The sequence below is a fragment of the Antennarius striatus genome, chromosome 10 (genome assembly GCF_040054535.1).
Source record: "Antennarius striatus isolate MH-2024 chromosome 10, ASM4005453v1, whole genome shotgun sequence".
Lineage (NCBI taxonomy): Eukaryota > Metazoa > Chordata > Actinopteri > Lophiiformes > Antennariidae > Antennarius > Antennarius striatus.
In genome coordinates this window covers 17,566,167-17,591,647 of record NC_090785.1, presented here as the reverse complement: position 1 = coordinate 17,591,647, position 25,481 = coordinate 17,566,167, and the positions used below count along the sequence as shown (strand labels likewise).

The 25,481-nt window shown below is 41.4% G+C and overlaps 1 protein-coding gene across 1 annotated transcript in view; it reads right to left on the bottom strand.

The window, feature by feature from the left end:
• tenm1 (teneurin transmembrane protein 1) overlaps positions 1 to 25,481 on the bottom strand; it is a 153,797-nt gene that overhangs the window by 69,147 nt on the left and 59,169 nt on the right. Inside the window, exons 5-8 of the mRNA XM_068325098.1 lie at positions 17,452 to 17,625; positions 7,904 to 8,106; positions 4,614 to 4,821; positions 398 to 499 (exon numbers count right to left, since the gene is read on the bottom strand). Of these exons, the coding sequence (XP_068181199.1) occupies positions 398 to 499; positions 4,614 to 4,821; positions 7,904 to 8,106; positions 17,452 to 17,625 (687 nt within the window). The remainder of the gene's footprint in view (positions 1 to 397; positions 500 to 4,613; positions 4,822 to 7,903; positions 8,107 to 17,451; positions 17,626 to 25,481) is intronic.

Below are 25,481 nucleotides of genomic sequence, written 5' to 3'. Positions count from 1 at the left end.
ATTACTATTATTATTACTCATATCTTATTATAAATTATGTTGATTATGTGTGCATCGTGTGATGCAGTAGGCTTTGAAATTCTGGTAAATTCCTCAAATTGGACTTTGGATTGACTTGAAAAATAGAGACACAGGAAAAAAAAACAACAACAAAAAATGTGGTTTTTTTCCTTTTCTACTGTTGCCTGATGAGTAAAATATGAAAAGAAACCAAGATCTATGTTTAAATAGATTTAAATTCACATTAAAAGGCCTAATTATCTCTTCTACCTAAAAAAAATGAACTGTCACAGAGACTGAAGGAAGGTCAGAAAATGTCTTGAGACAAGCTAACTGTTATTAGTTTGTATGAATATACTCTACTAATGCCAGGCCAATTCTTACTTAGACATCTCACCTTTGGCACAGTCAGGTCCCAAGAATCCAGCGAAGCAGTGGCAGTGTCCGGCCACACACTCTCCATTCCCATTACAGTCGGTGGAGCAGCCATCCATCGTGTCTGCACAGACAACGAAACATCCACATATGCACACATTCACAAACCATAAATGCCACAGAAAAAAACAAACAAACAAACTTGAGAATATTCCAAATATAATGCAACTCCATAATCTGGCATAGCTCTCTATTATTGAATGAGAGATCTGATAAGCAATGGATGGCTCCCCAGACTCAAAGGCTATATTAGATTAGTCTGATCCAGCTGCTATCACTCTCTGGGGGATAGCCAAGCACTCACTTACACTCAGTAGCAGTAAGCACATTACACTACATTACAAGTTGGAAACACACTGCACACAAATTTACAAACATCAGGGTTTAATCAACAAACTGTTTACAAGGGTGCAGTTTGGAACAAGGCGGAACATAAAATATGACATTGCGAGTGAACCAGTTGCCGGGGATTGGTCGATGTCACATCAGCAGAAGAGGTATGCTCGCCATACAGTGAAGATAAGTGTCACACCTTTGTCCAAGATGTGTTTCTCATCAGGATTTTGTGTTTCATCACATCCCCCTGTAGGGTGTCGGGGTTTCATCACACCTCACCACTGGACTTCAATTAGCTACTCACTGACATGCCCATCATGTAAAATTTCATTTTTTGGTTACAGATGCCATGGCAAAAAAAAAAAAAAAAACGTGCTCAGGCTGATCAAAGTAGGGATCTGAACTGTGCTGCTGATCTTGAACCTTCTCCAAACTTGACCCAGTCATTAAAAAGGGTTTAAAAGATGACATCCTTTATTTGACACTGATCCATCCCACCCGGCTCCTCTGACCAGCCCTCAGATCAAACCACTGGTTAGCTCTGCTCAGGAAGCACGGCTGACAAATTCATCAGTGCTTGCCTCTGTCTCTCTCTCTCTCTCTCTCTCTCTCTCACGCAGACACACACAAGCACACACATTTACAAACACAAGCATACAAAGTCATTATGTGACACCCGCCTTGAGGCACGTGTGGCAAATGCTAATGAGCTGCCAGTAGCTGACAGCTATGTGTTATCCTCCACAGCAGCGCATCAGTACAGAAACCAAAGTCATTTTCACCTCCATCACCTGTCACTGTCATTCTGATGGAGAGACCGAGTGGCAATCATCTTTTCTCCCACGCAGTCAGGAGGGCTCATAAACCTTTTTCCATATAAGTCTCTCTTTTTTTTTTTTTTTGCTCTTAAAAAAAAGCTTAATGTACAAAAATTCCAATATTATATCTGGCACCTGACACATGCAATGAAAAAAGAACTTATCTACAAGGACACAGCGTTCCTTTTCATCCAGATGAGAGGGTGATCTGTTAGAGCGTCTCAGAAGGCTGTAAGGTGCAGGGGTTGTCACGGTGATACAAGCTCCATATATCTCAGGTCCATTACTCAACTATAAAAATCTCCAGACAATTAACAGGTAATCTATGGAAAGCCATGTCTTTATTTGTTACAGTGTGTGTGTTATTGTGTGTGTGTCCGTGTGTGTGTACGCTAGGTGGTGGGGTGGGGGTTGGGGGGGTCATCCTTGAGACACCCATTCGATTTTTTCCACTGAGTAAACCCTTTCCTGTGAGAAACCACTCAAGCCATAAGTTATTACAGTTAAATGCTATTATAAAAGAGGTGCTTCCAGCCAACTAATCTGATTGGTCAAATACGCATTCCTGTGGTACTTTATGGGCCTGTAAAGTTTCAGCCATGCTTTATGACCCTTGGCTTTATGAATTTATGAAAAATTAAATGGCTGCTCAGCTAACTAGAAGTCTCCAGGTGCTACCTAGTCATTTTTTTTAATTTCAATACCTATTTTCTTTAAAGTTCCACAAATCCACATTAAACTTTTTCCTCCTACTTTGATGGCAATTGTGTAAAAAATTCTAATAGTCAAGAGCATGTGTGATGACAGCTGTAGAAAGGCAGTTATATATAATTAATAGCCCTGCAGAAAGCAGCACTGTGGGTGGAATGGAATGTGGCAGAAAGGCAGAAGTCATTTTATCAGAGTTGTTGTGGCTCACATGAAAATAACTAATATTGGGGCAGGGAAAACATCTCCCTACCACTGCTGCTTTTGTTAATTTCTCTCCATAATGGTAAAATATGGTTCCACATAACAGTGAATTATGGTATCAGCATTTTTGTCATTTCTGCCTTTTATTCGTTTTTGCAAAATGTACATTATCCCTTTGAACATTACAGTCAGAATCACTGACAAATGACTGCATAAGGTAACAACACATATCACCAACTATTACAGTATATGTCAGCATTTGTACATACGGTACAGTTTTTTTTTGTCTGACTCAGCAGGATCACCAAATTAAGATGCAACTCAATACTCAGAGAGAGTGGATACATTTGTGTGTGTGTGTGTGTGTGTGTGTGTGTGTGTGTGTGTGTGTGTGTGTGTGTGTGTGTGTGTGTGTGTGTGTGTGTGTGTGTGTGTGTGTGTGTGTGTGTGTGCGTGTGTGTGTGTGTGTATAACTGGAAGAATAATGCCTCATGACTGAACAATGGAACAAACACATGTGACTTTGAACTGACAATGATTATAAAATAAATGACAGCGGGGTATTTTTGTCATTGTAGTGCATAAATACTATAAATATATGTTTTACAGCTGATATGTAGCCTTGTTCTTTGAAAACAAGTATGTCACTGAACAACCAATTCAATGTGTTGCTCTAAATCTTGTGTTTTATTTTCATTCATTCATTCATTCATTCATTCATTCATTCATTCATTCATTCATTCATTCATTCATTCTCTTGGAGCCATTTTGTAATTTACCCACTGTTTATTTGTTGTATCCGGTTACTATTTGCTGCGGAAGAGCTCCAAACCAGACGGAGGGTATCGCGTTTCTCCCTGATCTTCCCATAAAGCCCTACTCTGACGATAAGCACAGCGACTCTCTTGTTAGAACTGATTTTACCGTAGCTCAAAGGTTTTGCTTTTATGTCTTTTTATGCCAAAACAATGTGGTGCATAAACATAACCCATGCTGCAGGTTAAAAAAAGGCTGCTGACATCACTCTGACATCATTTAATTGGTATAATTTTACTCTTTCAAGCCAATTTGACTGATTAATCATTTGCAAAACCATATCAGGAGAGGAAATTGCTATTCTGAGCCCATCTGCTGTTTCCATATTTGTTTTGATTGTGAAGAGAAGAATGAAAGTTAACTCTTTGTGTTGCTGTTTGCTGTTTAGCACAAAATATGGGACTCAAAATAGGCCTGGGATATTCCAGACTTTAGAGACGGCGTACAAGTCACGAAATGTTTGACAGCTTTGAAATAAAATCTGTGTTTAGCTGTCACCAGCTTTCAGTCATTGTATAAAGACTCTGTCAATATGATGATGAAGGACGTCTTCGCTGCACTGTTTGGGTACTGTGATTCCTTTTAATGATGTGGCTTTCAGAAGGTCAGTAACATGCACGTTAAAAACTGAAAAAGCTCGTAGCAGTATTCATGATCGTTCACCAAATATTTTAAAAACTACATGATTCAATGAACAGAGGGATGAAAATCCAAAAATGAAGTTTGTTTCTGGAGCTCTTCTATTCAGCACACATTTTACACCTTGTAATTGCCACATTACCTGTCTGCTACATATAAATTATCAAGTCTGCCCTCATGATGTTACTGTGCTGCTACATTTCCCAACACCTTTTTGTTATTTCATCACTGTATTCTCTTAAGGAGCAAAGTGGGAGTGAAGAAACTGCCCTTGTAATTATCCACTTGTCTATATTCAGCCACGCAGTCTTGCATTATTCACATCCGTCAATTTGCACTGCCATCCGTGTGTGTCATAGCAATGAGCTGCAGTTAGCAAGCCCTGTCATTACTATCGGAGCTGTCCTCCCCTCTCTAGCAGCTTTCTCTCACCATGCCAAACTGCACTCTCATAACAGGAAGCGTTACTTTTTAAATGTCAATAAGTTCAAACCGCAGTTAGTCATGATCTGATGGTTTCTGTGAAAGGTCAAGAGGGTGAAGCAACCCTGAAACACACACACACATACACAAAAACAAAACCAAAACAAAAAACAGCCAAGAAACAAAGAAACAAGATCCGGGAACAGGCGCTGAAGTGGCATTCTTCCTCCTCACCTATGGGGGTGCTGTGGAGCAACACTTGCTCCAGGTTGCGACCATCGTTGTAGAGCGCCAGGTGCCAGGTTCCCGGGTCCATGTACTCGATGAAACCAGTTTCTTGCAGGCCGCTCAGCGACAGGCCTTTGGGAGCTTTGGCGGCTGAGACGGGATCAGTCAAGGACCTGGGCAGCGCCTTCCCGTCCAACAGTTTCACAAAGTCAAACTGTACACAAACACACAACAACAAAAAGCTTATAGAGATGAGCAAAATGGGAATTTTATATTAGACAAATACCTTTAGCATTAAATGTGAATTATGAAATGTATGCATCATCCTCACTGGTAGCTCAGCTTCACTCTATCAGACCTGTTCTGTAGCCGTCAGTTCAAAAACCTGACAGGCATTGAACAACAGGGGAAGACATTTCCACCTCGGTTTTCAAATGGAACATACTATTATTTCTTTAGTGTAACATTCCTGTGCTTCTCTCTCATTTCTTTTACATTCCCTGCCACTTGCATTCCTCTCTCTTCCTTTTCCATCCTAAAACCTCCTTGAACTAGCAAGCTCGCTCAGTGTTACTCCCTTGAGGGCTGTGTGTCATACTAGTGTCAAAAACACCTAATTAGACCTCTTCATGAAGGCAACAGCAGGGGTGTACTGATGTTAAAAAGCAGATAGTGTGTGTGTGTGTGTGTGTGTGTGTGTTGTATCCTTCCATAACACAGCGCTGTTATACAGTACATTGTAAGCTACAAGTGTGTGTCTGTATTGTTTCTGTAGATGAGTCTAAAACAGATTGAACATCTAACATCCATTAGGAGGTTCCTGTTCACGAGGAAACAGACACATGTCTTCACCTGTCCTTTATTGACAAGGACAACATTTTTGAATCAAAGTCAGACTTGTGTGGAACTATATTCTGATTAATTTGTAACCCCTTCAAGTAAAACCGGTTTCCCACTGTCTTTTACTTCGTGTTTTAATATAACCAGACTCATGATTTAATTGCTCTCATTTACATATTTTCTTTTTCCATTGTCAGAACAAGAATAAAAAAGTGATTTGTTCATTGCTCATAAATGCTACCTGTTAAACAGGAGACAGCGGCTCATGCTGCTCTGCACCGGGATCAAATAAAAGATGCTCGCAAACTTGCATGACAAAACAAGCATCAATGCAGTTTATTTGTGCCTGTGTTGTTTGATTGGCTTTAGCGGTGTTTAAAATGAGTGATCACAGACACGGTGATCAACGCTGGGTAACCCCTAATCCGTCTAAGCAGAGACACGTCTGTGACGATCAACATGGGCCTCACCTCTGGAGATCAGGTAGCGAGGTCAGCTGGGTTCTGATGATGAAAGGATCAACCTATGAGCTAAAGGTTACCAAGAAGGTCAGGTAGGTTCACGTAGGCTTACAAGAAGATACTGTTGGTTTGGGAGAGTTGGTAAATCAGTGATTTAGAGCAAAGTGATTTGTTAGTAACTCCGAAATGCAACGGCAATGTGTTCATAGCGTACCCTGCCTCTAGCCCGTAGTCAGCTGAGATAGACTCCAGCACACCCTTGACCCGCAAAGCAAAAAGGGGAAAAGCTGCTGTAGACGAGACGATTACGGTCGACACATTTACTAGGAAATGGATGGATGAATTTAAAAAGAGAAAACACCCTCTCTCACCTTCTGTTGCTCTCCGTCTCTAAACCCCGCATTTTGAAAGATGGAGAGAGAATAAAATTGAGACTTTTCACATGTTTAATGAAAGACTCCTGGTTTTAACACCTTTACAGAAATAATGAACACTGTTAATACCAATTTATCTGAGATATTTTAGTATTTAAGGAACGTTTCTCATAGAATCAGCACCTTGGAGAGATCCATATTTTTCTTCCACAGCCCTCCTTCTGAACGGCGGTACAATATGATCCAAGGTGGGAAGTTTGGGTGAGTGCTGATTAGTTATGTTTTTCAGCTCCCATAGCTTTTAATGTTAGATTTAAATTGTAATTAAAACTAATGTATTTTTGGCTATTAAGCCGTGCTCCTTTGTCATCTCTTTCTACCTGCTGATGTCTCATTTTTTTAGGAGTAACTCTGTACTTAGATTTCTGTCAGCATGAGTTCTATTTGGGAGGCGTATGCTATGTGGTGTCCCTCTGCTCTTGGCACATGGAGAGCATTTTTTTCTCCTACTTTGCTTGACACAGCACTAATGTGAGTCTTTAAAGTGATATCCTTTACATATGAAACAGAATGTGAAAGTTGAAACTTAATTTCAAGATCTTGGACGGGAGGTAAAGCTGCAAATTGATGTGAAGCAGGAGTGAACATAATATCTATTTAAGAAGTGCACTGCTACATTTAACTGTTCTTGAATATCAGGGTATCGCAGAATGATGATTCAATATGTAAATAACACCACCTGTATATCCAGTTAGTTACTGTACTTGAAACCAAGGATCTGAGTTTGTGCTACTTTCCCCATTAAGGTCACTTGCATTTAAGCTTAACACTGAATCCATCGATTAAATTGTAATAATGATGATTCCCTTTTTGTGTTCGCATCACTGGTATTTAATCATCCACACATCATACCAAACTATGAGTTTCTTTGCTTGTTGTTGTTGACCAATGGTAAAGAACTGGACATCATAAAATAAACTGGTGTTGCATTCGATGAAGTTTGGTCAGGACTACTAAGTTTTGCATTTTAAATTTCCTGTTCTTTTTATTTGGAGCTGTTGACGGAAAATTTAAGTGTCCTCACCAGCCAGTTACAGCTACACACAGGTACACATCCTCATAGTTATTCAGTCATATTGGAGGTCTTTTTCATGTTTTTTTTTTTCTGTTTCTGTATTTTGTTTTCCATCACGACCAAGTCTTCAAGATTTTCCATCTTCAGTATTCATCAGTTTAATCAGGGTCATCAGCCACCGCCACCAGTATCTGGTAGCTGCTCAGGACAAATGTCATCAGATCTAAGTTCCAAGACTTTCTGACATATTTAATTTCATATATTTACCTCAACTCGTAGTTTCTCCTGATTGAACTTGCATTAAAATATGATCTACAATTTTTACTTTTTTAGTTCATAAAATGAAATTAGACTGGAGCAGAAGCAGCCAATGTCAAGGACCCACTCTGTGTTTGGATAACACCAAAGAGATAAAACTGTGCTTGAAGAAACAGTAGTTGTATCCACTTCATCACTTTGGATGTGTTATTTCAGCTAGTGCCACATATATTGGGGCAAACAAGCTCGTCTTGGCGAACAGCATGCAGCAGCATGCGCCTCCATTACCTGAGTGTGTGTAGGCGGTATGTTCCTGCGTCCGTAAACCCCCAGCAGCGCATTGTGTGAGAGGGACAGATTGAACTTGATGTAGGTCGGATGGTGCACAGTCATATGAAACCTCCAAAAAAGTCCTGGTGGGATCGCCTGGCTCTGCTGGGTTCCAATGTCAACCTCTCCACGGTCAATGGCGCGGCCTCGCACCCACTTCTCTGCAGACAGGAAAACACAGAGAGGTGTTAAGCTGCATACTGCAGATTTGTCAAAGCGGACAAGAAGTTCTTTTTAGTATCAGAAGGAGCAATTAATAACAAACCTGAAGTCAAACATCAGAGTGAGCAGCAGAAATACTAATGAGGCAAGACTGAATAAAATTGGGGGGAATGACTGAATGCTGGTGAAAATTACACTTTTCAGGATACCTTGCTTTGGCAGTCCTTCGGTTAGGTTCTGCATAAAGATGAACTGCTTTAGTTTTGTCTGAGGGCAGTCTGCTGGGGCTTTGTCATGTCCAATATTAGCATCTTCTAACAAGAAAGAAAAGAATGTGTGCTGGCGGTGGGATGTGTGTGTGAAATGAAGACGGAAGAGGGCAAGGGCACGCGCACACACACACACAAACACACACACACACATAAACATTTATAACCAACATCGCAGGACAAAGATAGTGTCTTGAGTGAGAGTGTTTTTGTGTATGAAGAGAATAGGTCTCTCCAATAGTGCCCCAGTCATCAGCTCCTCTCCATAAGCCTTTATCAACCACCAGGCCTGAGTCTTTTGTGCCGGGGAGCAGGCTAGGCTCTCCAGCCCTCTTTGTGTCGGCCTTTATGGAGAGATATATCTCTGCTTCTAAACTAAGATGGGGGAAATACGGCGACAGGGGGGAGCCAGTCGATCGTTACGGCCAAAAAGACAGAAGAACAGTTAGGGGCAGATTCATGGATAAGGACTCTCACGCTCAATCTATAATGCCTACAGCTTTACTACTCCATTATGGCGACACCTAGCCCACCTGCAGGCCACCCTGAATATATTGCATGTACCGTCACACAGATAGAGAGGTTAAGGCCAGCGAGAGCTTCCTGCCTTTATTCTGTTCCTGTCAAGACTCGCTTTGGTTGGTCAGACCGTCGATCTCAGCTAAACCATAAGGATGGATTATGGGAGAATAGTTTTTCACATTTAAGGAGCCTTGTTCATGTAAATCATTTTGGAAATGTGAGAGACTTTGTGCCTTTTTGTAAGTGGGTATTTGTAGTTTCATGAATTTTTGAAAAACAATTAAATTGATTATCATGAGTTGTGGTATTTAAATTATATTCCCCTTCAGATGTACTAGAATAACTTTGGGGATCTTTCAACGCCATGAGGTTAAAATCTCAATCTGCTAAATGTATTTGTTTATGACCAAAACACCTGCACAGATTATGGCATTCCCATCAGCCTCATCTGTGTGTGTTTAGCTAATTAGCAAACATTTACACAACAGAAAACCAACCTAAGATAGTAACCGTGACAAACATCACATCTAAAGAGCAGAACGTTAGCAGCGACACATGCAGAGAACTTTTCATCAGACTCATTTAAACGTGTAGTTTAAAATACCACTGCACATAGAAAATCAAATTAAAACAAATTAAAGCACATCACAGTGATAGTTTTCTATTTTTTTTAAATTTTTTTAAATTACATATGCAGTTGAAATTGTATAGTGAAAAAATGTTATCTCCTTTTTTTTAACTGACTAATCTTCAATAAATGTTTATTTCTGATATTGATTCTGGCAACTTGTTCCAAACAATGACCCTCAGCCTCAGCAGGCACCGTTCACTAACAACCACTGGGCTTTGTTGACTCATCCGTGTCAACATGAGATGATCAGATGGGTTATGTGTAGGTTTGTTGAACCAATGTTCCCAGCATACGTCCGGGACTTTCCTGAATAATACAAAAACCTTGAAGACACACAAAAGACTTGATGCTCCTGCAACAAAACGAATGTGTTGTGAGATTTCAATGACAAAGAAACCAATTCTGATGCCATTCAAACAGGATTGTATAGACTTTTTTTTTTCTTTTTCACTACTACTTGAGAAGGAATGTTTGCATGCTGCAGTGTTGAATTCTGTAAGTGCATCAGGAGTGAGGCCCCCACACCGTCACCTCCGCACAAACAGGACAAACACTAAAAACAATGTTAGACTGCAAAAGTTCACCCTTTTGTTCTGTTTCAAATCAGCTCCGGGTTGCTTCAACAAGCTCCTCAGGTACGCTCCACACAATAAAAACTTAATTTCATCACTTCAGCTAAACAGATATGGCAGACATGATAAAAAGCAAGTAAGTAAGCATGTTAGCATGCTGATGTAGCCCCACAAGGTCTCAAGCATCGCTGCAGGCCCTCATTACTTCTGAGATCTATTCTCACTCAGTGTAAAATGTCATCCTAATAAACGTCAAAGTGCTGGATTTTGCTTTTCATCTTCCGTCTCCTTGATCTCCTTCTTCTAAGGACTCCAAGATTGATAAAACAGAATTGATTAATTTGTTAATTGATTGAATTTGACTGAGCTATGACACACACACACACACACAAAAAAAACAACAGACAGAGGAAAGGAGAAGAGGATGAAAGACAAAACAAAACACAAGAGAGGGGAGAGAATAAAGGGTTCAAAAAGGCTAGTTATGAAAGCTAAAGGACAGACAGGTGTTTGGTATGAAGCACCCCCGCGCTCAAATCTCTACCAGTAGAATAAAAGCAGCTTAGGAAAACTAAGGTATGCATTCATGCATTCCTGCTTAGTTTACCTCAGCAGTCTATTCCATTCAATGTTAATCCTCACTTCTCTGCTTTACCACAAAAAAAAAAAAAAAAAAAAAGCCAGCAGAGGGATGGATGTCCCCCGGAAAGGAGGCTTTTATCCAACGGCAGATGAATAGGACACGAATAGGGCATGGCAGTTGGCAGAGCACTGGCAGGCAGACAGGCTTGCAGGCGGGCCGGTGAGCATGCTGACGGGCAGAAGAGCAGACAGATCCTTCTCATGATAATTACTATATAGAGCCTCTCTGGGTTTTGATGCGACGCTGCACAGAAAGAAACACAGAAAGCGGCGCAAATAAGCCACGGGGCGTGAGAGACAGGGGGTTGTAGAAGAGACGGAAGGGACCGCGACCAAGAGACGAGTCGGCGGCGTCAAGTTATAGCTGCTGATGCAAGAAAGAATAAACACTGCTCTCTTTCTCCAGTCTTCTGTCTCAGCAGTACACAACGACGGTGCTCTCCAGTAAAAGAGAAGGGGAGGATCAAGGCATTGTGGGAGTCCCGCAGAAACCCAGATGGGTTGCATGGTGACTGGGGTTCCTTAAGGCATCCCCAGCTGTTCAGATTACTCGTTGTCAATCAATGCGTTGTAGCATCATAGTTCTGCACTAAATCTGAGACCACTCGTTACAAAAAAAAGAAAATCTTCCAACACAGCAAAACCTCTTTTTTATTCCCACTTGGCAGGTAAAGGGAATTTAAGATTACAAGCCAACACGCAAGCAGGGAGGTAAAGTTCTCTCACACCTTGCTATCTTGCGGTTTTAATAAATGAAATGCAGCTTGAAATTCACACTTGTTAGCAGTTACTGAGAAGAAAATAAAAATAAATGGCACGGCGTAAATCTTCTCCTATGCTTTTCATCAGTAGTTGGCTGCAGAAGACTAGTTTTAGGCTAAAAGCGAATTAAGGTATATACTGTAAATATGTGGGAGCTGGTTTTAAGAGGCGATGGATGTTGAGCGTTGCCAGATCACTCCTGCCATCAAGCACAACTTAAAAGTTCACGGAAATGATGAATGGTTCGGGAGCAGGACTGCTGAGGACCACAGCATTCTTTTCAGCGTTATGTGTGTCTAGTGTGTGCAAGCAGCTGGACAAAAAGAGATGAGCTACATTAGGGCTCGGGACACAAGGTCTAATTAATTTCTTTTGCCTACGGGTTATTCAGGTAAAGCAATTACACCTGTAATCTATTTTCAAAGGAACTAAACTGTCTTTGCAATTAATGTTATTATCCCTCAGATTCTAATGAAGCAGAGAACAGACTAAAAGTGCAGCTGGGGTCTTTGTGACAGGACATGTCTGGGGGGACCAGAACTGTGTGAGTATATGCGCGAGTGTAAAGTTGATATTAAAGCAGAGACCGCTGCGTGGATCTCACACACATTGGTGCAGACAACATTAATAGTGTTCCAAATGCAAAAAGAGATTGAGTTTGCCGCAGGATGAATAAAAATATCACAATGGGCAAGGTCTCTATAATTACTTGGATTCAATTAAGGGCCTTTTGAGCAGTTGGCTTAATAAGCTTTCAGCCTCCTCTCTCACTGTGCAGCCTAATGAGTGTCAGTCAGAGTCAGGAGAAGATAATGCTCTCGGCCTCCAGGCCCTCCATTACTCTCTCCTCCTCACCTTATACCATCAGGCCTCAGGCAACGTCTGTGACAGGCAAGGATATGCGTTTCACAAACCCATTCACACCATGACACTCTGAGCGCAATTACATTGTTGGACATGTAACATGTGTTGTATAACGTCGCACATCATAAAGCGCCAGAGTTGAAGTTCAAACGCTCATTTTTAATAGAGGTTGGTATTGATGTGCTGTCTCCGGACAGACTTCGTAATATGAGGTGTGCCATCATATTTTTACTCACAATTTTAAGGCCAAGGTCTAAGAGACTTTTGTTTCACAGCAAAAAAACAAAACAAAAAAAAACAACCTGAATTAAGAAAAGGGTCTAACGCATCCATTGGGAACTTGTTTTGTCAGCATCATTCAAATTTGAAGCAAGCAACACACTGGCTTTTTTTGTTTTTTTTGCCTATAATGATGAATATTCAAAAGAAGAAATGAATTTTCATTCACTTTGAGACTCCTGATATTTGCTGCCAGCAGCTGGGAAAAAAAACAAAACAAAACGCAATACTTTCCTTTGAATGTAGTCGAGAGGAGGTATGATGTAGCATAAAATGAAAACACTCAAGCTGAGAGCATGTGCTCGGACTCCATGTTTAATGTCCTTTGACCACGATTCTGAAGTACTGAGGTATTGATTTTCTGATCAAAAAGATAGCGCGCCTCTTTTTATCAAGGTAATAAAATTGAATTAAATTTTCTTGTCTTTGATGTCAGAGCCTGAGACATCAATCTACTTTTCTCAAATGTACTATAAAGCTCCACAAAGCTCTCCGCTCCTCATGAAATGTGTCATCTACACTGTAGGTACTGACTGAAATTATGTTACATCTCCTGCAGCTATATTTGGATGACATGCTTTAAATGCAGACAGAGTAACATACAGAAAATCTTGCTGTTTGGCTTCTTGACTTGAGTCTCTCAAACAGGGGGTTCACTAAATGATCTATACTTTCTCTACACGTGTGGGTGTGTGTGTGTGTGTGTGCACGTGCGTGCGTGCGTCTGTGTGTGTGTGTGGGAGGGTGTGTGTGTTACATCCCAAGACTGTTTCCCAGCGTGAGAAAATCAATGAGACCAGTGTAACAGGGGCCAGTCCATCAGTATTTGCACAGATGCACCAGCATGCGCATGCACACTCATCCCTCCCACAGACACCCCCCCCCCACATACTAGCATGCAATATGCACACCCTTTCTTACACACTGCTCAGCCTCCCTCCACGCTCTCTGCACACTGTCTAGAATATTGATGTGCTCTTTAAGAGCCCTTCTTTCTGTCTGTGTCACATTCCATCCATCTGCACACCATTTCCTACCACACCATCAGATAAAGTGAAAACAATTCAGCCCAACTCTCCTGTCACACAATGGTTCGCGCAGTCATTTTCGTGGGCTCAGATGGCTCAGTACAAGCGTCACATTTCATCACATTCACATCATAATGAGACATTAGGCTTCCCCACTATATGTCAGTTTGTATCATTTCATGCCATTAATATAGCTGGCGTTCCATGTTGACTGAAATATCTCTCACAAACTTCAGTGTACTTCATTAAGTTTACAGAATGCAGTGAGGGGAAATTTCTTCTCTGGACATTCTGCTTTCAATCGAATAATGGTTTGTGTGAATGTATGTGTGTGTGTGTGTGTGTGTGTGTGTGTGTGTGTGTGTGTGTGTGTGTGTGTGAAGTGGAATGGCGATATGAATGCATGTCGGATATAGAAATAGAGAAAGGAGAGGAGAAAAATGAAGGCTGTGTGTTCAAGCATGCGTATCAGCCCGAGGTTGGTTATCAGGGGGTGACTGGCAATTAATGTAGCACAAATTAGAGATGCTTTAATGTGTGGAGGACTTATAAGGGCTCCTGGTGAACCCTAGAAAACTGTGGGCGAGTAGGCACAAAGAACATAAAACACAGCTTGACAAGACACTAGCCATACGCAGATGACACAATATGTCAATTAGTATCTGGAGCTGTGCTGCAAGCTGCTTCGTCTGTGCTGCAATTTCAGTGTAGCGCCAACAAATCAAACAGGGAAGCTCTCTTCATGACATTGAAGTTGACATAAAAAACAACACTAAAAATGCATGAACAAGAATACAAAGAGATTACTACCTTCCAATCATCTCACCCAGCTTGTTTCATCTCTCTCTCTATCATGTCATCAGTTTATATCAAAAGAAGCAGAGACTGATGGCTATCATCCAATCACTGTGCTCGGATATCTTTATGTTACCATGGATATGCGATTGTGTGATTTTATTTGTGCATCTAGACAGAAAATCTCATAAGGAAAAAAAAAACCCCAAAATAGATTGCTTCATTCTCTGTGTGGGGAAAAAAATGAAGGAAATGACTAATAAATTGTTTCATAAAAACTGCACTTCACTGCCAGCCGTAATTTAGCCGCTGTCTCCTTGATGTGGTGAATATCTCAAACATCACATAGATTGCATCAATCAACACTTCTCCTCTCACTCATCTCCTGTTTTTTTTTTCTTTATGTCAGCCTCCTTTCACCATCCTCTGCTGCGTAATCTAGGGGATTGTGCAGTCTCGTGGTGTGAGAGGTGATGGTACAGCAGGATAAACGTGATAATCTGCCACACTGGATTACAGTCTAATCTCTAATCTCTCCGGCACTCCTATGCCTGCGGACCACCTCCACTGTGCCAATTTTATTAATCTGAGCCCCCTGCCTCAATGGCTTAGCTTTTTGCCCATTTTGATTTCGCGGCTTTTATCAAGCATAAAGCAATAAGATTTGAAACAATGGATTGTTGGGAGGCAACGCTCGGAAGTGAATTCCATGACCCCAGCGTGCTCTATCGGAGGATTTAGCTACTGATGAGAGCTTTAATCCTCAGAATGTGAGGATTCATCAAGAATAGTTGCTTTAGGGATGTCCCAGGTTGCCCAAATTGCAGCGGGTTGCAGTTTGGCTTGCACTTTCTCTGTATAAGTGCTGAACATGAACATTCAACAGTATCCAATATAATATCCATCAGAGTCTGTCTAGGCATGAAGGTTGCTGTGTCCCATCTGACTTCATGACCTGGAACACTCACAATTAATGTCCCATGTCACGGGGTTAAAATGGTGTTAGTAATTCCTCTGGCTAGTTGAGAGACGGCCGAGTGGAGGGAAGGTATTCCAGTCACGGACCAGCTAAGAGGAAACATGATTAACAAATTACCTTGCCTTTCTGCTCAATCGGTAATCAGTTCAATGCTGGTCTCCGGACTGATGTCTCTCTGTCGTATCAGAAAATTCATTGCGCCAAGTCGGCTATGTATGCAAACCAGAGACTTAATGCAATAAAAATGAGATTCCTGCAAGTGGATAAAGTCAGCTTCAATATGTCTCAATCATAATCTTTAAATGTTCATATTTACATTTTAAGAGGATTTATCGGTGTTAATATTATTCTAATAATTATGTCTCCAATAAATCCAAAAGTGAATATTCCTGAGACTGCTGGGGTGTTTTTCATTAACAGAAGAGAAAAACTAGAGTACATTGAGATGAATGCTGTGTGGAAGTGAGAGAAAATACAATGCTGTTTGACCTGCTCTCACATGTATTTATATAAGCCAACCTTTCCCCATCTATCGGCGCATTAATTGGCCCATGGGTATTGAATAATGGTGGCTAAGAAAAAAAAAAAACAGATTCGAGTATAATGCCTGTTTAATCAAGTCTGCAGCTAATACAACTATAGATCACATCAATTCACAGTGAAGAAGCTCACATTCATTGTTTCCAGCCACATAGCAGCACATATTTAGTATATAACGTTACAAATAACATAACCTCAGATTCAAAAGAGCAAAAATTATTGTTCTAAAAAGAACAGAGCATTGTTAATCAGTTACGTATGAGCTCAGAGAGAGCTACAGAGGAACTAGACATGAAATCAAAACCCTCTGATCCATTGTTTTGTTGAACTTGTTCTGTTTTTCTTTCAGATGTGACATTTATTAATTCGAACCATGGATTGATCAAATAAAGTTTTACAGACTTCTCAACTACGACTAAAACCCAGGTAACGATTTCATTAACATTTGAAATGTTATTTTTTTGTTTGTTTTTAAATGAATTGCAGTGTCAGATGCAGAGGGGCAGCTTTAGCTCATGGTCACACAATCAGGTGTGTTATCTACATAAGCAGCGCCGCTGTGTGTAACCTTGAACCACTGATGACCCTCAAGCAAAGGAGGGATTTGGCTTCACTGGTAATCTTACTAGATTTTTTCTTATTTATTTACTGGCTTGAGGCTATTTATCAGACTTTTATCGGACTTCTTTCTAGAGTCGCAAAAAATGTACACAACTACTGATGTTGAAGGAAGGCTCTCCATAGAATGTTCTGCATTCTATGTTTGTCAGACATAATTTTTTTTCATCCATGTTCAATATTTTCTGCTGTCATTAACTGGGAGTCATTTAAGATATTAAACAGACAAACTAAGAGTTAACATAAAATATATAACAACAGCAATCAGTGGTAATTAGTAATTATCATAAATTCTTGGTTTGTTTCTTGCAAATACCAAACGCAGTAGTTCTCATCCACAATTGCAAAGCTCCCCTTTAAGAAAAAAATGAGAGCTCAGAATTTAATTATGCAGTAAGTACATAGTCTTGTTAACAACACAGCAGCACAAAGGGACCTTAGTGCTGGAATGAATTGTAACGCTGGCTAAAGCCTATAAACTGGCGCCGGCTAATAAATAGCGACAGGTTTCCAAGGTAACATAGGTTAGACTTATTTGTCCATAATTCATAGATTGAATTCCAAAAACTTAATATCAGGGAAATTTATCTTGCATATGTATTAATCTTGCTCTGGGAAAATTGCCCAATGCTTTAAGGAAACACTCTACTTCTAAAACGCTTCATAAATTACAAAAAATAAATAAATAAATTAGCTGAACACTGGTGAAATAAAACGTTAAAAGAGTCTTCTTACAACACATTTAAACAACGAAGCCCAATTTTCTACTTGACTCTTACTGACAGTTGAGCAATAAGCAGAGCATCTGTTTTTAATGTGTCTGTCGTGTCTGTGCTGGCTCACCTCTATCACCAGGGTGTGTGTTTTCAGGGTTGAGTGTGTCCAACAGGTGGACGGAGCTGGTGGGTCTGTTTTTGCTGCGGTCTTCTTGTTGATGATCTGCAGAGCTCACGCCGTTCTCGTACAGCTGGCTATCGCCGTGCCGCAGATGCCAGGTCAGACCTAACAGGTGGATGGCTAACCATGCACATGCACACACATACACGCACACACACACACACACACACACACACACACACACACACACACAAACACACACAGACAGACACAGATCATTATTCAAAGGGGTGTGTCTAAATTTCCATCTCAGAGCTCTCTCTTAGTTCATGGGCTTATTAGCGTTGGCCTTTGCAGTTAGTAAATACACAAATAACACCTGCATACATACACTCACACACCAACGCAGTATGTGCACGCACACACGTGCTTACATGAACGCACAATGTGGCAGAGGTGGGCAATTAAAGCAGATCCTCAGAACCTGAGCCCAGAGCTGGTATTAAAGCGCTAACAGTCTTTTACGCATGACTAATGATGCTTTGAAAGCTGCTGCCGATTCACAATCCATATGGGCCTTTTAAACAACAAAGGGTATGGGAGGGTACCGGATTCTCCGTCCCGCTCATAAAAGTGTTTACTAGCACAACAATCAAGCATGCTGTTAAATAAAAACAAATAACACCTGCCCATTAAGGAAATTAATTAGCATGTTGCATTTAGTCAAAACGTTCACCTGGCGCTGACCATTCATCAGGTTCCATTCACACTCCGCAACACTTTTCTACTTTTAAAAGATTCTAGAAAGGTAATGTCCCTTTGCTGATATGAGGAACAAAGCAAATGAAATAAATCACTGCCGTTTTTTTTCTTCTCCCCCCCCCCACCTCCTCTGACACATTTGGAACATCAAACAAACGCAAAGACTCAAATCACAAAGTTGCTCTGCGCTGGTGGCAGTTAGAGGAAGGCTGCTGCATGCAGATCAAGGTAAGAAACTTCTGACGACTTCAAACGTCCTCACTGTCTGGCTTCTGTTTCCTGATTGCCAACACCCAGAAAAAGCACTTGACATGTGCTTCCTAACGCTCGCACAAAATGACTGCTTAGAGAAAAAGAAATCCACAATTATACGGTATGACCAACACGTGCGTACACCCAAGCCACGTGATCACGTGAGAAGGCGAATGCACCTGCAATCTCCATGTATGCATGAGCACACACACACACCCCACAAGCGTACGCCTACGCACTCCAGCACACTTCGTTCCCAGGTTGATGAAGAATAACTAATTAAAACTCAAGATAGTTCAAAGCCATTTGCAAACACTTTGTGTCGCAGAAGCAACGGGGAGGAGGGGGAAAAAAAGTATTTTCTCTCAAAGTACGGCAAATCTATGATGAGCTATGAGGGTTGAAGCCAATTTGGTCCCATGCTCTGCTGTGGCATCTATGGGGATCAGCAAATCACACACTCCAGCATTTCAACTTCTGACTAGCCTTAGCTCTGTTGGTTTAGCTATCTATTCATGCACAATATGAGCTCTTCAAAGCAGAACACTGACGATTACCAGGGCCATGAGGGAGACGCCATGCATCATTTAGTTCAGACTAATTGAACTGTCAGCCTGTGACGAGACCAGACATGGACAAGCACAGATTCTTCACATAAATGCGGGTACGAGTCACTAATTTTAATTTTTTTTTTTTCTCTCCCCCTCATTCACTGTAGTTTCATTTGAAAAGATTCAGTGTGGGGTTTTCTCATTAAGACACCACTGCGACATTATATGTGATGGCTCATTCTGATGGTGAAAAAGTATAATATAAACAGTAGCTCAAATGATCTGCCTTGTACATTCAATTTCATGGGTTCAGTCTCCAGCGGAATCCCCCTCTGGTGGTCTGGCACCGTACGTTAGTCTATCTTTAGCAGACAGATGGGAGGAAAACAGGTAGGAAAATAAAAGACATACTGATGACACTTTATTTAACAGTGATGCATTCAGAAACAGTACTACAGAGACTCACGCTAAGCTACGCAGCCCAAAATCAAGTCTCTTATTAAACATGAAATATAGTGTTGCACCAACAAATTTAGGTTTGTATGCATCATCACTGTTTGTACTGTATTATATTACGCAGTGGAGTGGAACAACCTATCATGGTTTCATAAATTAGTCTGTGAGAGTGCTCAGTGATGGATGACAAGTTCTTCCCAAACTCATACATTTAGCTTTTTTACCATTCAGTCTCTCTCATACTTCATTCTATGCTAACTTCCACTCATCTGAATTGCTTTTCTTATATTCCCTGTTCTGCAGCAACCCCCCACCCCCCACATCACACACACACGCACGCATACGCACACACACACACGCACACACACACACATGCGCACGCACACACACACACACGCACACACACCACAGCTAAGTGTTAACCACTCCAGTAATGACTGTGGTGACAGTCCTCCTCTTTGCTACTCCATCCATCCTCAAAAGCCCCTCAGATTCGACTTCTCCTACTCCTCATCAGCGTCTCTCTCTCTCCCTTCATCTCTTTCCCCCTCTCTATCTTCTGTCTCTTGTTTTAGGACTGTTGACCTTTTGCTAGAACACGTAGCATCTCAAGTCAAAGAGCACACGCATGCACGCACACACACACACGCACGCACGCACACACACACACACACACACACACACTCATACACACACCTACACAGGTTAGAGGATGAGGAATAAGGATCTGGCAGTGTGATGAGGAGCAGAGAGCAGTAGACTGAACAAGTTTGTGTTTATGCTCTTGTACTTTGAAGGACCAGATGTCATCAAAGTACTATCAAGACCAGTGGCAGGAGAAGACTTCTCAACACAGAGTGCTTGTGGAACCACGGACAAGGACAGGACTAGGGCTTTTGTCTCAGTCCACATCTGAAGATATCAAAGTGAATGAGGTTGAGGATCGTGATTGTGCGACAAAGGCCCTCGGTGTGCCTATGAGGTTCCTCTAAGGCAGGGATGTCAAACTCCTTTTCACCAAGGGCCACATCAGCATAATGGTTGTCCTCTAAGGTCCAGATGTCCAGGTCCAGGTCCAGAGCTTAATAACTAAACCATTATTTTGGACTCCTCTTCCCTAATTAGGTTTTTATTTCTCCAACAATATGCAGCATGTAAGCATTTTATCAAAATAAATAATAAAGTTATTTAAACAAGTTTTGACACAGGGTCCCTCTATAATATAGAAACATTTTTGAAAACAGGTTTTAAAAGTGATTCAATGTACCTTTATTCTACTGCAAGCCTTGGATATTCAGGCAGGCGGTTGAAGGACTGAGTAAAAGTCCAGTCACCTTTACTTATGAGCTGAGATCTGAGAACAGACAGAACAGACCTGCCTGAGGAGGTTAGAATCATCTCTAAAGCATTCTTTCAACCACTGAAGAGAGGCTAAAACAGGACAGGTTATCTTGTATTCAAATATCAGTATCTCTTTAGTATTTATTTTATACGAAGCAGTTTGAACGAGCATCAGACGGAAAAGAGGATATGAGACGTCGCCTGTTGTCCATCTCTGCTGATCTCTCCTTGAGATTTCAATGCAGACGGTTAAATTAATCAGATTAGTTGCTTGGTGATAATGCAGGTTTTGATATAACAAAGCTTGCATAACAAATTCAATAGGTTTAGTTTTCCATTTCACCTATATTCAAACATCACTCATAAATTGCTATCAAAATTCTGCCTGAGAAACTTGATCAACTACAGTAACGTTTGTCCATCTGCTGTTTTCTGTATGACTCTGTGCTGATGTTCACAGATAAATAGTCACATCTTACAAAGACGAGAAGGTCAGATGATACATTTATTACTCTTCGCATTGGATGAAAACTGACATTTAAATGAAGTACCCAGATACTCGTACCCGTCCCTTAAGAACTGCGTGCAATCAGTATGATTACCTACAACAAGTGGGGAAGTGTGCGTTGGTTTGGTGCCTGGTTAGTTAAGGGGCAGATTCAGTCTTTTTCACATTTTGTGACATTTTATTTAAATATTTTTTTTAATTTCTTGAATAAAGAGTACATCTTGATCTAAAAAAAATCTGCCATATTTGAGGGCTCTGTATTGCAGCTACGCATTTGTGCAAAGTGGTACAGATCCAAACAGATATTTGAATCAACCACATCTTAATGACCGGCTGTTATAAATTCAGTAACCTTAAATTACAGTTACAAGGCTACGGGTTTCATTTTGGATAAAGCTTGATTGAATTAAAGGGGACTACTGGGACTTAGTGGAGGCATGCAATCTACTGAGTGCCATTCTATTTTGATTTGAAGTTAAAATAATTAAAATGTAAAGCAATAAAACTAAATCATAGAAGCAGAGTGTTTGTTTGTTTCCTTCTTGGCCTCCTTAAAATCTGTTTATTTTATAATTCTCTGGAGGAAAAGAAAAAGGCAAACAAACATGGTCCTCAGATGAAATCAAACCAGCAGTTACACGGCTTGTGTCTTAACCACTTCTCCGCCGATGTGTTTCTATGTTAACACTTTGAACATCATTAATTAAAGGAATATTTTAAAATGCACGATTGCACAAAATGCCTCCGGAATCAGCACTTCGCTTCACTATCCAAACTCTATTGTTTACAGGATTCGACACATTTTTTTATTCTTTTGTGTGGACACACACACACACACGCTCAAACAAACGCGCTCAGAAAAAAACCCCAGCATGCATTCAGTCATGCGAGCAGCATGTGCTCAGTGTGAACCTTCACTCTCGCTTTCTTTTTCCCACGTCTGTCTATCCATCTCGCTCTCGGTGTCCATCTTTCTCTCTCACCAAACGCACATAACTGTCGCATGTTGGAGAGACACTCCGAGTAAGTCCAGTCATTATAGCAGGAGCGGCAGCGGTAGCAGCGGTGGAAGCGCAGCGGCGACAGCGAACAGCAGTGCAGTGAGCTAACAGGCCGAGGCCCTCGCACACATGAATCATTGATCAGCGTGACAGTGAGACGACTGCCAGAGGTAATAGGACGGCACTGCTGTGAGGAGGCTCTGTGCTGTACCCACGCTGTCGGCTACCCCGCTGAGATATGCGTACACGATGTGGCACGCTGAGGAGAACAGCGCAGGGTGTGTGAAGAGATGGAGACAAGTTCAGTAGTAAGTAGTAAGAGAAAGCGGTGCTTGATATGGCTTTTCAGGTGTACTTAAACTACCAGGGAGGAAATAAGGGGAACAGAAAAATCCGAGCTTGTAAGAAATTTGCAGACATGTTACGGCTGTGTGCTGCAATAACGGCCCCCTCTATTACAGCTGTTGTGCATTAACAGCTGGAATACAGAGACCTATGAATGCATCTTTAGTGCGATTGAAATAAATGATGACGATGAAGCGCTGAATTCACTCTGCAGATAGGCAGGTCTGAAAAAAAAAAAAAAAAAAGCAGAAGGAGCTGGTAGAAATAGCAATAATGTCTGCTCGCATTCCCTGCTGCCGTTGTTACTTTTTGTTGTCAAGCGTGCGTGTGTGTGAGTGTGTGTGTGTGTGTGTGTGTGTGTGTGTGTGTGTGATGTATGTGTGTGTCCAGATTAGATAGAAATGATTGTGGGCTCCAGCGATGATTAGATTTCACACTTGTGTTGGGAGAAAGAGCAGAAGATAGAAGAGAAGAGGAAAAAATAGTATGTGTATGTGTGTGTGTGGGGGGGGGGGGTACGTGTGTGTCTGTTTAATGCCTGTGTTACTTTACATGCTGCTATCGGCACTGGGCGGAGATGCAGGACACAATGGGTGAGATTGACTGTGAATATACTGTCTTATCGATAACCATTACAGCCAAGGCAGCACTGTAGTCTTTTAAAAATGATTTATCAATACCCTCACGCAGGCGGAGAGGCTTCCAGGCCTGATTGCCAAGTTGTTTTTTGCTCATACGCACAGCTAACCTCCAACTATATTCCGTCTGACAACCAAAGACTACGGCTGCCTTTGCCCTGCAGCAAACACTTTCAAGAGCATCAGTCATATGCTTTAGTGTGTAGTTTAGCATGTACAGTAAAAGCAATTTCTCATCCAAGTTCTGCTTGGCTGTGTCAGCCTCTAGCTAAGCCACAACTTCTGAGGGATAGCTGAAAGAAAGGCGGGGAAGGAAAGAAGGGCAGGGGGAGATAACAGACAGAGGGAGAAGGGGGGGGGAAGGGGAGAGACAAATGGGAAAAACAAGTGTGAAGGAGAATGAAGGAGAGGGACTTCAGAGCCATCTGTGTCTGAGTCAACGTTAGTGTAGAGACTGAAAGCCTGGGGGTCTTCTTGCCCTCCCGTCTTTTTGCGAGTCATCCCCCGCACCGATCTGACAGACAAGAGGTGCTAAAGTGCTCCTCTTCCTCCCCTTCCACCAACCCCCTTGAAAACTACTAATACCATTGTGACCATTTAAATGTGTTTCCATGTGAGTACCGCTGACATTTGCTGGAGTTCGTGTGTGTGTGTGTGTGTGTGTGTGTGTGAGCAGAGGCTTCACTCAGCATCTTCACCTGTATTAACCTAGAACTCATCACCGGTGTGTTCTTGCTAATCTAGAAGGGTAAATCCTGTTTGGATGAGGGGATAAAATAACGGAGAGAGGGATTAAGGAAGAGCGGAGGCGGTGACACACTTCTCACAGCTTGAAGGATGTGATTTGCTGTGTATCCTGGTCTTTACTTACCAGTCAAACTCGCTGTCACCTGTCATCTAGTTAGTCACAGTGAAGACGGTACACCAAGTCCAACAGATCACAGCATTCTGCATCTATCTGTTGTCCTTTCATTTCTAATCACCCCGCCGTTCCTTTCTACTCTTCCTGTTTAACTCCCACTCGCTGTTTTACTCCTTTTTCTGAAAGCTGAGTCATGTTACATCAGACAGAATAGTGTTAAATGAACAGAGGACTGGCGCCATGTTATGTTCCCCGTCCGGCTGCCACCCTCAGCCGCCGCTGAGAGCGAAACAGGGACCGATTTACAACAGATGGATGCAGCTCATCCCTGTTTTTTTTTTGTTCACAGGTGAGTGTGTGTGTGTGTGTGTGTGTGTGTGCTTGTGTGTGTGCGTGGGAATGTGTGTGTTTATCACAGGCAGGATGTCGAGAAAGGAGGAGAAGGACTAATCCCCATTCTTCTCCTTAACCCTTGTTTTTTAGCACCCCTGACTTTTTGACTCGCCCCTCAAAACAAAGTTACGAGGAGTTGCAGTTGAAATTTGGACGCACTTGTAATGCTGTCAGTAGATATTGTAAGTTGAGTTATGGTGAAAATAATTACACATTTTTCCTACACCATGGTCTTACATGGTGTAGATGGTCTTACACTGGCCTTCTCCCTCATCTTTCTATCTTATCCGGTTCCTGAGTGTACAAAAGTTGAACTAGTTTTCTCAAGGTCAAGGTCATCATCTCATTTTCATCCCCTCTGCCGCCCGAGTGATGTGCTTTTTGTTTCATCTTTCTATCTGCAAAGGTTGTGGAGGTATTTGGTGGAGGAACAGACGGACAAACCCTGACAATTACAATACATCACCGCGTTGAAGCGGGATGTAAAAATACATAAATAGCAAGTCTGTATCAGAAAACACTTTGTTTGAAAGGCGGTCTGGAGACCTAGATGACCAATATCCCTCAGTACGCCAAATACATACCATACCAAATACCATACTAAGTGGTCGTGGTAGTTAAGAGGAGGATGGGATTGGGCCGGTGTGCACATCAGGGTTTTTTCTAAATTGGATTAAAGGACTACTTCAGCTTCTTATCTTCGCCTTACATATTGTGTTGTTATAATACCATACATCTTTGTCTTCAGTAAAACAATCTTTGTTCAGTACAAATGTCAAGGTATAAAAATAAGCAATACATCTGCTCATAACATGTTATAATTACAACATATACTATTCATATTTTCTTCACCCATGACCCTTCATCGTGTTTATAAAAATAAAAACCATGGACTGTCAGGAGGAGCCAATAAAGGTAGCACTCATG